The 14,501-nt window shown below is 38.3% G+C and overlaps 1 protein-coding gene across 19 annotated transcripts in view; it reads right to left on the reverse strand.

Moving 5' to 3' along the window:
* The window catches only part of CTNNA3 (catenin alpha 3), a 1,911,430-nt gene that overhangs the window by 377,580 nt on the left and 1,519,349 nt on the right, over positions 1–14,501 (reverse strand). For all 19 annotated transcript variants that reach the window (XM_055590589.1, XM_055590598.1, XM_055590586.1 and 16 more), the window contains one exon: positions 5,416–5,567. In XM_055590589.1, coding sequence (XP_055446564.1) covers positions 5,416–5,567 — 152 coding nt within the window. The remainder of the gene's footprint in view (positions 1–5,415; positions 5,568–14,501) is intronic.

The raw sequence follows: 14,501 nt of genomic DNA on the forward strand, positions 1-14,501 counted from the left end.
GGACCTTGCCAATATCTATGGTGGCCCAGTGGTTAGGATTCAGCACTCTCCCTGGAACTGCCTGACCTCAATCTCTGGCCAGGAACCAAAATCCTGATTCAAGCTGCCACAGGCCAAGGCCACCTGAGATCAGTATTAATAGTAATAGAAACCTTCTTAAAAGAGATTACTATTTACTAAAGCATTCCATTTCTATCATAACTCATTTTGTCAGCATAATAATCCTTTGAAGTAGGTATAGTACCCAAGTTTATTTTACAAAGGAGTAATCTGAGGCATCAGAGAAGGCAATGGTACCCCACTCCAGTACTCTTGCCTGGAAAATCCCATGGATGGAGGAGCCTGGTAGGCTGCCGTCCATGGGGTCTCGCTCAGTCAGACACGACTGAGCGACTTCACTTTCACATATTGGAAAAGGAAATGGCAACCCACTCCAGTGTTCTTGCCTGGAGAATCCCAGGGACAGGGGAGCCTGGTGGGCTGCCGTCTATGGGGTCGCACAGAGTCGGACACGACTGAAGTGACTTAGCAGTAGCAGCAATCTGAGGCATACTGAAATGTGTTACTTGTCATAGTCTTAACCATTGTAAGAACTCTTGTAGGGCTTCACCCTATGTCTACAAGTCCCGTGCTTGCCCAGGTTCAAGGACAAAGAAAGAGGCCAGAGTCAGTTAGAGAGACATCAATGGTTTACCTGGGAGCTTACCCACCTGAGGTCAGGTCCTGGAGTGATGCCCCATCCTGTGCAGCAGAAAGCCGGCAGGACATGGCAGCAGTCTTCACGCCAGGGGAAAGGGGAGATTACCAGTTATTAGGGAATTGATGTCAGGTGGGCTCATCAGTTTCCAGGGAAACTAGCAGAGAGGCACGCCCCTTACCACGCTTTGATAAGAACAATCACCAGCTGGGGCCTGGGGCAAGTATATAGGAAGGTCAGTCACATGCTTAAGATTTAGGTGAAGCAGACACTAGTCTGGCAAGGGGATGTACAGAGAGCAAGAGAACAACCATCTTGAGTGACCAGACCACATAGCTCTTAATCACTGTAAAATTTACACATATATATTAAACACCAACAGGGCTTCCCAGGTGGTGCTAGTGGTAAAGAACCTGCCCGCCAATGCAGGAGATGTTAGAGAAGTGGATTTGATCCTAGGGTCAGGAAGATCCCCTGAAGGAGGCCATGGCAATTCACTCCAGTATTCTTGCCTAGAGAATCCCATGGAGAGAGGAGCCTGGAGGGCTACAGTCCATAGAGTCGCACAGAGTCTGACACGACTGAAGCAGCTTAGCATGCACATTAAACCACCAACAAATAAAAAAAATAATAACAATAGAAAAAATAATACTCCCTACTCTCCAAGGTTAAGGACAAGATTCTATGACCTCAACTGTCCACACACTGAATCCAGAGAAGAAAGTAAATGTCACAGTATTTGATTGAGAAATTTTTAAAATAACCTAAATAATGGTAAACATAGTTATTCATCAAAATAAATAGTAAAGGCTGATGCTGCTGCTAAGTCGCTTCACTTGTGTCCGACTCTGCGACCCCATAGACGGCAGCCCACTAGGCTCCCCCATCCCTGAGATTCTCCAGGCAAGAATACTGGAGTGGTTGCCATTTCCTTCGCCAGTGCATGAAAGTGAAAAGTGAAAGTGAAGTCGCTCAGTCATGTCCGACTCTTTGCGACCCCATGGAATGAAGCCTACCAGGCTCCTCCGCCCATGGGATTTTCCAGGCAAGAGTACTGGAGTGGGGTGCCATTGCCTTCTCTGAATAGTAAAGGCAGGTATAATCATATCTGTAAAACTATAAAATACCAGGCTCTGATCTTAAGTTAGCATTTTATCATCTTAAGAGCACCAAAGAACACTCTTGAAAATTCAGGTCTAAGATTGGATTTTGTAACACTCACACACATTCTCAAGAACATAGCCTAGCCCTCCCTGAACATGAATAATTATACCTGTATTGCCTTCATGTTGACACTCTTTAGATACTCTGAATAAAGCATCAAATGTTTTTCAGTTCTGAGGTCAAGATATTGGTCAGCATTTCACCTGACCTTTTAAAGAGAATATTCCAGACCAATTTTATCATCTTCTATGATAAAGGGACAGTCCTCAAAGTGGGGGCGGAGATTTTCATTAATTACATCTGAGTTAAACTTCTATTTTCAGCCTATATTCCAATTAGCAGTTAAGTACAAAGGTTTATGGGTTAAGAATCCTTGCAGAAGTGCATCCAGGTGCCTTTAGAGTCTGTCCAGAAGAGAAGGTGCAGAAAGGGAGGGGCAGGGGCAAGATAGAAACGATGGGCCTCTAGACCATCCTGAAAGGTTTAAATACAGGAGCTCTGCATTCTCTCTTTTATTTATTTATTTAAGCTTTGAAGTGTGTTTGAAGAAAGAGTATCTTTACCTCAACATTCAAAAAAACAAAAATTTCAAAGCATACACTTACCAGTATGTTCTCAATGACTGGAACATCAGATTCTAAGGGATCTTAGCACTAATGCCCTTAATTGGAGCAATTTGACAGGGATTAAGGGCCAATATGGTTTAATATTTTTATTAATAATCTAGATGAAGGAACTCAGATTATAGTCTCATATTTCTAACTAATTTAGGTATGGTCACCAACCAAAGTTAAAAGCAAACTGATAAATTACATGAAGAATCATTCAGAAATATGATGAAGTTTATTAGCATTAGGATATGAGGCAAAGAACAAACACATCATATTGAAATGGAGAAGGGATATACAGGCAATGACAGTATTAAAAAAAATATCGTCTATCCAATAATCATGGTGTTTAAGAAGGTAGTAATAGGTTAACAGTAGTTGGCTATATTAATAGCAGTAATGTATGAAGCTACTTTATTTGACATTGGACAGGCTCTAAATAGAGTATGCCTTTTGATAGTCTCACTTGAAAAGTTTATTGAAAAGGTAAATAAGGACTAGTGAAGAACACAAAATACTAAAGTATTCCTATGAGAAAAAGTTGAAATATTTACCTTGAAAAAGAGATGACTATATGGACAAATTACTGTGCTCAAAGGCTATTAATAATTATAATAAATTGTTCTGCCTTAAAGAGGACTGCCAGGTATGAGGGATATATAAAAATACGGTCAGATAATTTAATTTGCTATAAGTAAGCCATTTTGATAATGAGAAAAATTTTAAATACTAGAATATCCAAGTGGGAGAGGTTGTAAGACTTTTATCCCTAAATAGCTTTTGCAGTAAAAAAAAAAAGAAACAAACAAACAAAAAACAAAAAGAATGCATTCCCTGCCCTGGTTCACCTAGGCTATTTCACTGGTTTATCTTCACTTCACAAATACCCATCCAGGGATACTGGAAATGTCAAGGTTTCACCCTTGTAAAGCTATCTTCTGAAGTTCATGGATCTTCGTCATACTTTCCGTATGAAGTATGTTTCTTCCTGGTTCCACCTATCCTCCCAGCTCAGAATTAATACTACCCCACTAGTTCACACAGATAAAGCACAAAAATCTTTGTTAGAAGAAAACATTTGGCCAAAGTACTTTGCAGTTCAGATATACTACTAATACAGTACTGCTATTGCTGGTGCTGTTGCTTAGTCACTTCAGCCGTGTCTGACTCTTTGCGACCCTGCAGACTGTAGCCTGCCAGGCTCCTCTGTCAATGGGATTCTCTAGGCAAGAGTACTGGAATGGGTTGCCATTCCCTCTTCCCAGAGATCTTCCTGACCAAGGGATCAAACCTGGGTCTCCTGCATTGCAGGCAATTTTTGTTCATAAATATATATTCTGAGGTTTCTCTTATATGTACATCTGGCTTGCTTTAAGGTTTTCCCAAGATCTTAAGGGCTAGATCCTATGTTTTGACACCTCTAGACTTTTGTCTTTGTTTGTTCCATAAATGTCCATCTGGCCTAGCATGCACCTTGATTTTTCTTGGCCCCTTTCCCTACAAGGTCCTCTACTGTCTCCATTTCTATAGACTCCTCCACGTAACCTGACCATGACAATCAGACCTGTCAGATACTATGGACGTCCACCCATATCTCCTCAGCACATGCAGTTCCATCTCATAGCCATACTAACAGTTAAGGCCAGAGGCATCAAATCGAACTCTACTCATGCTTACAAATTGCACTCACCACTTCTACCAACTCATCTTACCCAGACCCTGCCTGAGAGTGGCTTTTTTTGGCCACAAGAGCTTGATTGGCGCAGTAGGAGGCTCTAGTAATGCCTCTGAGGAGAGGTGGCCTTTAACCAAGTGTGAATAGGTAAATAAATTGGATTTTATTCCCCAAAGGTAAGATAATTCTGAGATGTGTTCCACAGGACTCTGCTAGAGCTCTCCAGGTTCAGTCACCAGTTGCCTGCAGTGACTCATAATTACAGCTTATTGCTTCTCTGTCTCATTTTTTTCTGAAATAGACTAATGATAATACAAATACTTGACTCTGCCTCCAGGTGAACCAATCCCAAAATAATCTCTCTCCATATCTTTACTTGTGCTGTTTTTATTGTCATTGCTGTTTTTAATAGTATTAATTTAAAAAAAAAAAAAAAGAGAGAGAGAGAGAGACTTCCCTGGTGGGCCAGTGGCTAAGACTCAGCACTCCAAATGCAGGGGGCCCAGGTTCGCTCCCTGGTCAGGGAACTAGAACTTTACATGCCCCAGTTAAGAGTTCACATGCCTCAACTACGAGTTCACATGCCACAACTAAGACCCAGGACAGCCAAATAAAAATTAAACATGCGTGTGTGCACACACACACACAGAGATAACCTCTAATTAACATTTTAAGGAAGAACAAATACTGCTGATTTCCGTATATTCAGTGTGCTCACAACAAATGACTCACTATCACATTTGGGAAGATGGTATATATTCTCCCAAACAGACAACACTCAAACATTTGTTGTTCCTGGCAGCTCCAAGTGAGATTTCTTACAGAACACTGATTCTATGTTCTAGCATGAGAGGATGCAGACACAGAAATTCCCTGTTTTAAATATACTTTCCTATACATTTCAATATAGTGATTAGAAAGATCCTCTCCTTCTATTCAAGGAAAGAAAGAAATTACTTTATGTATTGTTCTTTGGCTTCTGATCATGCTATGTGACACTTTAGCAAACCCTGTACACAATGAATTCTATCATTTCTGCACATGTGGCAGTTAAATGTGCTCATTTGCATAAGTTATAACCATATACATAAGTAAAAGCATTGTTCGTGACAGTAGATCTGACTTTGGGGATACATATGAATTTCTAAAGTTCTAATGGATTTCAGCATTGACATTATGGCACAGAAATAAAACACTTCTTGCAATCATTCCAGGGATCCCAGATGGTGAAGAATGCTACAATATTTCAATGGAAGGTAAAGCAGACTTACCCTAATCATCATGACTGAACATCTGATATCATGAATTGTATCATAGATCTTCTTTGAGATGTCCACGAATTGACTATCATCAAACACATCCAAAGAGTTTTTACTTAAGGCTTCCAAGGCAACATTGACTTGTGTTACAAATTCAGGAATTGCTGTTAAAATGAATAAGAAAGAGAAAATTGTCCTATTTGTATTTTCAGATTACTGGGAAAAGGACAATCATATTGTTAAACACATATTTGATTAATAAACTTTCAATTATTTTTTTAAATGTATGAAGACAAAACATTTTGGCAGTATAATCTTGAAACTCTGAAATGTAAAGAGAATCAAAGACAAGAAAGACATCTTAATGAAAATATTTTTAAAAGTTATATTTCTCCTTTATAGCATTTGTCTTACTAAGTCTGGAACCATATTATCATTTTTTGTCCTATCCATTGTAAGCCTAAAGAAATTACAAAAAAGAATTGGTGTGAATAACAGTTGAAATCATAGAAAGATACTTTAAAAAAATTGAGTTGCAAAATAGAAGAAAATTACATAAACCTACTAATTCTATCTCATAGAAATAATAAAAATACTTTAAACTTTCTTTTGATAAAATATTTCCCCCTTATCAAAAAGATTAATGAAAAGAAATTAGTGATCTTATACATAAAACATTTCTATCTAAAATAAGAACATTGAATGAATGTAAGGATATATCAATCAGTAAGGCCAATCCATAGAATGTTCTTTTTTAATTAGGGTTTCAAACTGTGTTAGTCCTCTGTCATGTCTGACTCTTTGTGACCCCATGGACCGTAGCCCATAAGGCTCCTCTGCCATGGAATGCTCCAGGCAAGAATACTGGAGTGGGTTGACATTTCCTTCTCCAGGGAATCTTTCTGACCCAGGAACTGAACCCAGGTCTCCTGTGCAGGCAGATTCATTACTGTCTTAGCTATCAGGGAAGCTAAGATTTCAAAATGCACGCAAGCTAAGTCACTTCAGTTGACTCTGACACTGCAAACCTATGGACTATATCCCACCAGGCTTCTCTGTCGATGGGATTCTCCAGGCAAGAATACTGGAGTGAGTTGCCATTTCCTCCTCCAGCGGATCTTCCTGACCCGAGAATGGAACCCATGTCTCTTAGATCGGCAGGCAGGTTCTTTATAACTAGCAACATCAAATAGTCTCAATTAAATACATTTCTCCATATTTGCTCCCAGCATCAGGGTCTTTTCACATGAGTCAGCTCTTCACATCAAGTGGACAAAGTATTGGAGTTTCAGCTTCAACATCAGTCCTTCCAATGAACACCCAGGACTGATCTCCTTTAGGATGGACTGATTGGATCTCCTTGCAGTCCAAGGGACTCTCAAGAGTCTTCTCCAACACCACAGTTCAAAAGCATCAATTCTCTGGCACTCAGCTTTCTTTATAGTCCAACTCTCACATCCATACATGACTACTGGAAAAAACCATAGCCTTGGCTACATGGACCTTTGGTGGCAAAGTAATGTCTCTGCTTTTGAATATGCTGTCTAGGTTGGTCATAACTTTCCTTCCAAGGAGTAAGTATCTTTTAATTTCATGGCTGCAATCACCATCTACAGTTATTTTGGAGCCCCCCAAAATAAGGTCAGCCACTGTTTCCACTGTTTCCCCATCTATTTGCCATGAAATGATGGGACCGGATGCCATGATCTTAGTTTTCTGCATGTTGAGCTTTAAGCCAACTTTTTCACTGTCCTCTTTCACTTTCATCAAGAGGCTCTTTAGTTCTTCTTCACTTTCTGCCATAAGGGTGGTGTCATCTGCATATCTGAGGTTATTGATATTTCTCCCAGCAATCTTGATTCCAGCTTGTGCTTCTTCCAGCCCAGTGTTTCTCATGATGTACTCTGCATATAAGTTAAATAAGCAGGGTGACAATATACAGCCTTGGTGTACTCCTTTTCCTATTTGGAACCAGTCTGTTGTTCCATGTCCAGTTCTAACTGTTGCTTCCTGACCTGCATACAGGTTTCTCAAGACACAGGTCAGGCGGTCTGATATTCCCATCTCTTTCAGAATTGTCCACAGTTTATTGTGATCCACACAGTCAGAGGCTTTGGCATAGTCAATAAAGCAGAAATAGATGTTTTTCTGGAACTCTCAATTTTTTGATGACCCAGAGGATGTTGGCGATTTGATCTCTGGCTAATACTTAAGTTGAATGACAAAGAATGTTTCACAGAGTAATTATGGTAATATAATACAGAACTGAGTTTTCAACTCTGTCAGAATGCATAATTTAAACTCTAATTACTAGACCATATCATATGGAGGAAGTTTCTGCCCCATGTGAAGCGGCAGGATAAAGGCAGACTAATTTTTAGAGTCATAATTCTAAACCTGGAAGATATAAATGCTTTCTCCAATACAAAAATATTAATAAATATTATTTTTATTTTTCCTACTTTCAAATCCCTATCTTCATGTATGGCATACCATCTCTTGCAATTCTACCTTCCATGTTCTTGATATGGGGGAATGTTGGTAATATACATGGGTAGTCATATTTTGGGGCTTCCCCAATGGCTCAGTGGTAAAGAATCTGCCTGCAACACAGGAGATGCAGATTCAGTACTTCAATTGGGAAGATCCCCTGTAAATGGCAACCCATTCCAGTGTTCCTGCCTGAAAAATCCCATGTGCAGATGAGCCTGGAGGCTACAGTCCAGTGGGTTGCAAAGAGTTGGACACAACTGAGCATGAGTACAAGGCATATTTTATTTAGTACCTTCTTGCCTCCACCTACTAAAATGTATCATCTGTAGCCTAATTCTTAGTTACTATACCCACCAGGGGTATCCATTCTGCTTTTCTTCTCTGTCCATTCTCTAGGTGTGAAAAGTGAAAAAGAAAGCCTCTCAATCGTACCCAACTATTTGTGACCCCATGAACTATACAGTCCATGGAATTCTCCAGGCCACAACACTGGAGTGGGTAGCTGTTTCCTTCTCCCGGCCATCTTCCCAACCCAGGGATTGAATACAGGTCTTCTGCATTGCAAGTGGATTCTTTACCAGCTGAGCCACCAGGGAGGCCAATCCAATAAAAAGAGGCTTCTAGTTGGGAATTCCCTAGCAGTCTAGTGGTTAGGACTCTCCTATTTCACTGCTGAGGGTCTGGGATCAATCCTTAGTCAGGTTCAGCAAGCCATGCAGTTATGCAGCATGGCCAAAAACAAACAAAAAAAGGAGGTGAGTGGGGGGACACCTGGATGCATATGGCAAAATATAGCTATTAAACATTAAATTCATTAAACTTAGTTTTAAAATTTATTTCCTCGATCACATATACCACAGCTCAGGTGCTCTATAGACATAATCAGTTGAGTCACTCAGCTGTGTCCAAATCTGAGACCACATGGACTGCAGCATGCCAGGCTTCCCTGTCCATCATCAACTCCTGGAGCTTCCTCAAAGTCATGTCCATTGAGTCGGTGATGCCATCAAACCATTTCATCCTCTGTTGTCCCCTTCTCCTCCTGCTCTCAATCTTTCCCAGCATCAGGGTCTTTTCTAATGAGTCAGCTCTTCACATCAGATGGCCAAAGTATTGGAGTTTCAGCTTCAGTACCAGTCCTTTCAATGAATATTCAGGACTGATTTCCTTTAGGATGGACTGGTTGGATCTCCTTGCAGTCCAAGGGACTCTCAAGAATCTCCTCCAACACCACAATTCAAAAGCATCTGTTTTTTGGTGCTCAACTTTCTTTACGGTCCAACTCTCACACCCATACATGACTACAGAAAAAAAACATAGCTTTGACTAGACAGACCTTTGTTGGCAAAGTAATGTCTCTGCTTTTTAATATGCTGTCATAGCTTTTCTTCCAAGGAGTAAATGTCTTAATTTCAAGGCTGCAGTCACCATCTGCAGTGATTTTGGAGCCCCCCAAAATTCAGTTTGTCACTGTTTGCATTGTTTACCCATCTATTTGCCATGAAGTGATGGGACCAGATGCCATGATCTTAGTTTGTTGAATGTTGAGTTTTAAGCCATCTTTTTCACTCTCCTGTTTCACTTTCATCAACATTCTCTTTAGTTCCTTCAGCTTTCTTCCATAAGGGTGGTGTCATCTTCATATCTCAGGTTAATGATATTTCTCCTGGCAATCTTGATTCCAGCTGTGTTTCAACCAGCTTGGCAGTTTGCATTATGTACTCTGCATAATAGGCAGGATGACAAAATACAGCCTTGCCATACTCCTTTCCCAATTTGGAACCAGTTCATTGTTCCATGTATAGTTCTAACTGTTGCTTCTTTATCTGCATACAGATTTTTCAGGAGGCAGGTAACGCGGTCTGGTATTCCCATCTCTTGAAGAATTTCCCACTATTTGTTGTAATCTACACTGTCGAAGGCTTCTGAATTCTGTTTTGAGAGTGGCAATATGGAATGCTTCTATCATCAGAAAAACTTCTAATGGATAATACTATTCTCCAGTGGATTCTTTACCAGCTATAGTGTTCTATAGTGAAATTTCATTCAATGGTTTTCTCATTTTCAGTGAACAGAATAGCACAGGCAAGAAGAAAGCTAATTCACACATTTTGCCTAGGAGAAATAGCCCTGAACCAAAGTCTCACTAATTTCAATGTGACTCCCAAGGTATCAATATATTTCTAATCTGGGCCTTCTCCCTGAATTCCAGAACTATAGATTCAACTGCCCATTGCAAAATTCTACCTGAATTTTGCACCTCAAATCCATCTGTTGAAACCAAAATACCTGGAAAGCCTAATTTTCTTCCACTGTTTTCTATTTTGGTGCCTGGTCATCCATGAAAAATACCCCGCTGTCTTCTTTGCCTCACAGTCGTTTTACCCTCTATATCCAAATGTCTACCAAGTGTAGTCTCCTCTAACCATATAAATATATTGTAAAGCCATTGCCTGTATAGCTCCACTGCCTCTAACCATCATTATATCTCCTGCTCGAGTGCTCCCCATAACCCTTCTGCTTAAGCTCTCACTCTTCAGACTCATCGTAAGTACTGACACAATATTTTGACAAAACAACTCAGTAATAAGTACACCAGTGTTTGTCACAAAATAGATTCTCAATAAGTTGTTTTATTAGTAAGTCATGTCACTACAATATTAAAAACTCTTCACTGGTTCCTGGAAACTTTCTCCCAAGTGTGTAGTCTGGCTCATAATAGATAAATAATTAAATGAATTAAGTTATCACATGAGTTAATGAGTGAATATATACAAGTCAGACAAAAATGTAAGTACAATGCAACATGTTCAGCTTGTATAATTTGGGTTTTGTTCATACTTGGTAATCTCCAAAAATATAATTATGTGGGCTTATGAGAACAGTCAGCCTATTTAATGAGTTAATCTTTACTTTTTATAGTTTTGAGAGAAGAAGAAACTCTGAAGAAAATGTGTCCAGTTATTTCACATTTCCAGGTGCTGGAGTGAACAGCAACCACCCCCACCCCCAACCAAAACGATCACTCCAAAGAAAATGATAAAGCTCCTAATCACTTTGATATTCTCATCACTGAATCAATGGATATGAGTTTGAGCTAAATCTGAGAGATAGTGAAGGCCAGGGAAGCCTGGTGTGCTGTAGTCCATGGGGTCACAAAGAGTCAGAAATGACTCAGCAACTGAACAAAAATAATATTAACCCTAAAGACATAGCTAAATGCAAAGAGATGTCGTACCAAAACTTGTGGTGTTTTATCACTGACAAAACCCTCTTCAAAGTCTTCCCTACTAAAAAAATGTTTTTCTCATCAAGCAAAAAACTGTGCCATACAATAAAAATTTAACTTTATCCATATCTTCCATCTGTTACTAATCTCTCTACAATTTGAAACTGCTCTCATCATCTTCCTATGGAGATCTTGGCCAAAAAAAGAGAGAGAGAGAGAGAAGCATAAAATTATGTAAAGGTCTAGTTTTCACTGCCATGTGAAATAATATGAAAAAGATTTAACTTACTTTAAGGAAGATACAACATATTTATTATTGCAACATGATTTCATTTTAACTCTTCTAGAGGCCTCTTACTAATAAACTAATATTAGTTTCAATTAAAATGAAATCTTTGAGAAGCAAATGTTTAATTTCTGAAGTACAGATGGAAACTACTACTTTTTTTCACTCTAACAGCATAAATGAACTATTCAAAGCTGATATATAATACATTCCTCATTTCATTAGTTTAAACATCAGCTGTGGGTGTGCTTTATTCATACTATGGACATATGGTTGCTTGGATCAGAGTTGAAGTGAAATTTTTTAATGCTTTCAAGAAAATACAAAGTGAGTATAATTAAGTAGCCAGTTAATGGTAATTTAAAAGGAAAAGCAAATTGACAAAGCTATCTCAAATCCATAATCTACCTAAGTTTCAGGAGAACAAGGTCTATACATAATATACCATTGTGTTATACAATCATCGATCAAAGAGAGGGACACCTTAAACAAATTCACTCTAATCAATTGAAATGCCAGGTAGAATCAACTGTTCTGAACTTTGGAGTGTAGATTTGTTAAACAAAAGTGGCCTTTGGGTCAATATCTTGTCAGCTTCAAACTTAAAACTACCTTGTCTATTTTATAGTGCCAGATTCAAAGCCAGCCCTGAACTCATTAGAAGTCTGTACTTTCTCTACCAACTTTATTCAGAATATACAGAATAATCATATCCATTGAGTGCTTACTCATCTTGACACTGTATTAAGCATTGTATATGCATTGTTTCATTTAATCCTCACAGCAGCTCTCTAAGGCAGGAACTATCTGACTTTGCGATGCCATGAACTTTAGCCTGCCAGGCTCCTCTGTCTGTGGGATTTTCCAGTCAAGAATACTAAAATGGGATGCCATTCCCTTCTCCAGGGGATCTTCCCGACCCAGGGATCAAACTCAGGTGTCCCGGATTGCAGGCAGATTCTTTACCGTCTGAGCGACCAGGGAAGCCTTTATAATGCTATCTTGATTTGACTGATGAGGAAACTGAGGTCAAACAGCTGATAATTGAGACTTCAGAGCTTGCTCTCTGAACCCCAAAGCTGCACTGCCTCCTTTTGATAAGTAAAATACTTTGGGCTTCTTAATTTCAGTGTTCCTGGGAAAATTAATGTTAATTTTCTGGCAATAGACCCAATTTCTCCCAGACCTTGAGTCTCTCTCTGGTAGTAACTCAAGAATATTTTATCCTTTCTCAATTCTTGCTAAATTTATTATGTGCTTTTGAAAGCAGGCAAGGGCACATAATTATTAGATTAAGTAGGTCAGAAAAAAAAATTTGAACTCATTATAGCTAATCATCTCAAATGATGTCACTAAATTATGTTTTCTATCATTAATAAAATGCAGATTAAAATATTTCTAATTATACTATTATCTTTGAACATTACCAATGATAGAGGAATTTGGCTTTGAGAATTCACATAATGCTAAGTCATCATTTCTTTACATTATGCTAAGTAAGTGGGAAGAAATGAATAATAACAGAAAGTGCAGTTAAGCATATGCATAACTTCTATAAATATCACATACTCTTAATTTTTAAAATTTGTAGAACAAACATTGATTATCAAGGCTCTTTGTCCCTCACACATGACATATCTTAAAAATCAATAACCAGTGAGAATTTTGCTTTTCTTCAAATGAGAGAATCAAGGATCAGAGTGAGTGCTTTATGTCACATCACACAGTTAACAAGAAATTTAACTGACTTCACTGTTGACTCCACATCTACGTTTCAAACATGTGGATTGGCTAAAAAAACAAAAACAACAACAAAACAACTAAAAAATGAAATAGCAAAGAGAAAGACTGTTGTCATGGCTTCATGATGCTGATACTTTTTCTCCCCTTTGGCAGAGATCTTTTCTCTATGAAATTCTGGATCACTTAATTAGCCTGAATGTCCAGCTTTGGGTATCGCCAGCAATGAAAGGACTTAGCTGTTTTCCCTAGATGTTAGTCTTGACTTTTCTCAATAATACATTAATGTTAATAAATGATATTCATTTATTTAGATGTTTTAGGAATTAGTCATGACTACTTAATGTGAAATTTAGCTCTGTCACACTTTTTCTCATATCCTTTTCAACTGTGTTAACATCATGTTAATTGGCTAAAGGAATGTAACTATTTAAAGACTATTTAAGTCTTTAAAGTTGCACCTGTACCAAGTAATGTTCTGTGATGTCCATTGCTCATTATGTACCACATTAATTTAATTGAATTAACACATTGTCTCTTAAAAATTTTTGTTAGTTGTTTCTGTATATCTTAGAGGTGGATGAGCTTAGAGGTGGATCCTCTAAGTTTCACTCAAACCTTCAAAATAACTGCAGCTTCAAATGACATCTTGACTGCAGTGTCATGAGACTAGGGCAGAATTACACAGCTAAGCCACTTCTGGATTCCTAATTCTCAGAAAATGTGAAAGATAGTATTTGTTGTTTTAAGCTGCTAAATTTTGGGGCAATTTCTTTTACAATGGATAATTACTACACTAAGAGACTGGAAAGGTCTAAGAGAGTACATTATTTTTGCCCATTTAGGTTCATTCAGATGGAATCATACTGTATATATTGTTTTATATCAAGTTTCACTTGGCATTGAGGCTACGAGATTTAACTCACATTGTTGTATGTAGGTTAATTTTGTCTTAATACTATATAGTATTCCATTGTACAACTATATCACATATTTATTTACCCATTCTACAAGTAATGGTCATTCAGATAATTTCCAATTTGAGACTTTTATACATAGTGATGCTATGAACATACTGTACATCTTTTGGTACTGGGATATGTATACATATTTTCAGGGAATTTACATACATATTTCAGGGACTATACCTATCAGTATAATTTCTGAACCATAGAATATATTTTTGTACCATATTAGTAGACACTGACAGTTTTCAAAGTGGTTGAATTACATTTTATTTCTATCAACAGTGCTTGAGAGCTCTAGTTGTAATGATAACACTTTTGGCATATTCCGGCTTTTACATTTTAGCCTTTCTGTTCTCTCTTTCCTTTTAATGTGTGAGTCAGG

This window comes from Bubalus kerabau, chromosome 1, assembly GCF_029407905.1.
Source record: "Bubalus kerabau isolate K-KA32 ecotype Philippines breed swamp buffalo chromosome 1, PCC_UOA_SB_1v2, whole genome shotgun sequence".
Classification (NCBI taxonomy): domain Eukaryota; kingdom Metazoa; phylum Chordata; class Mammalia; order Artiodactyla; family Bovidae; genus Bubalus; species Bubalus kerabau.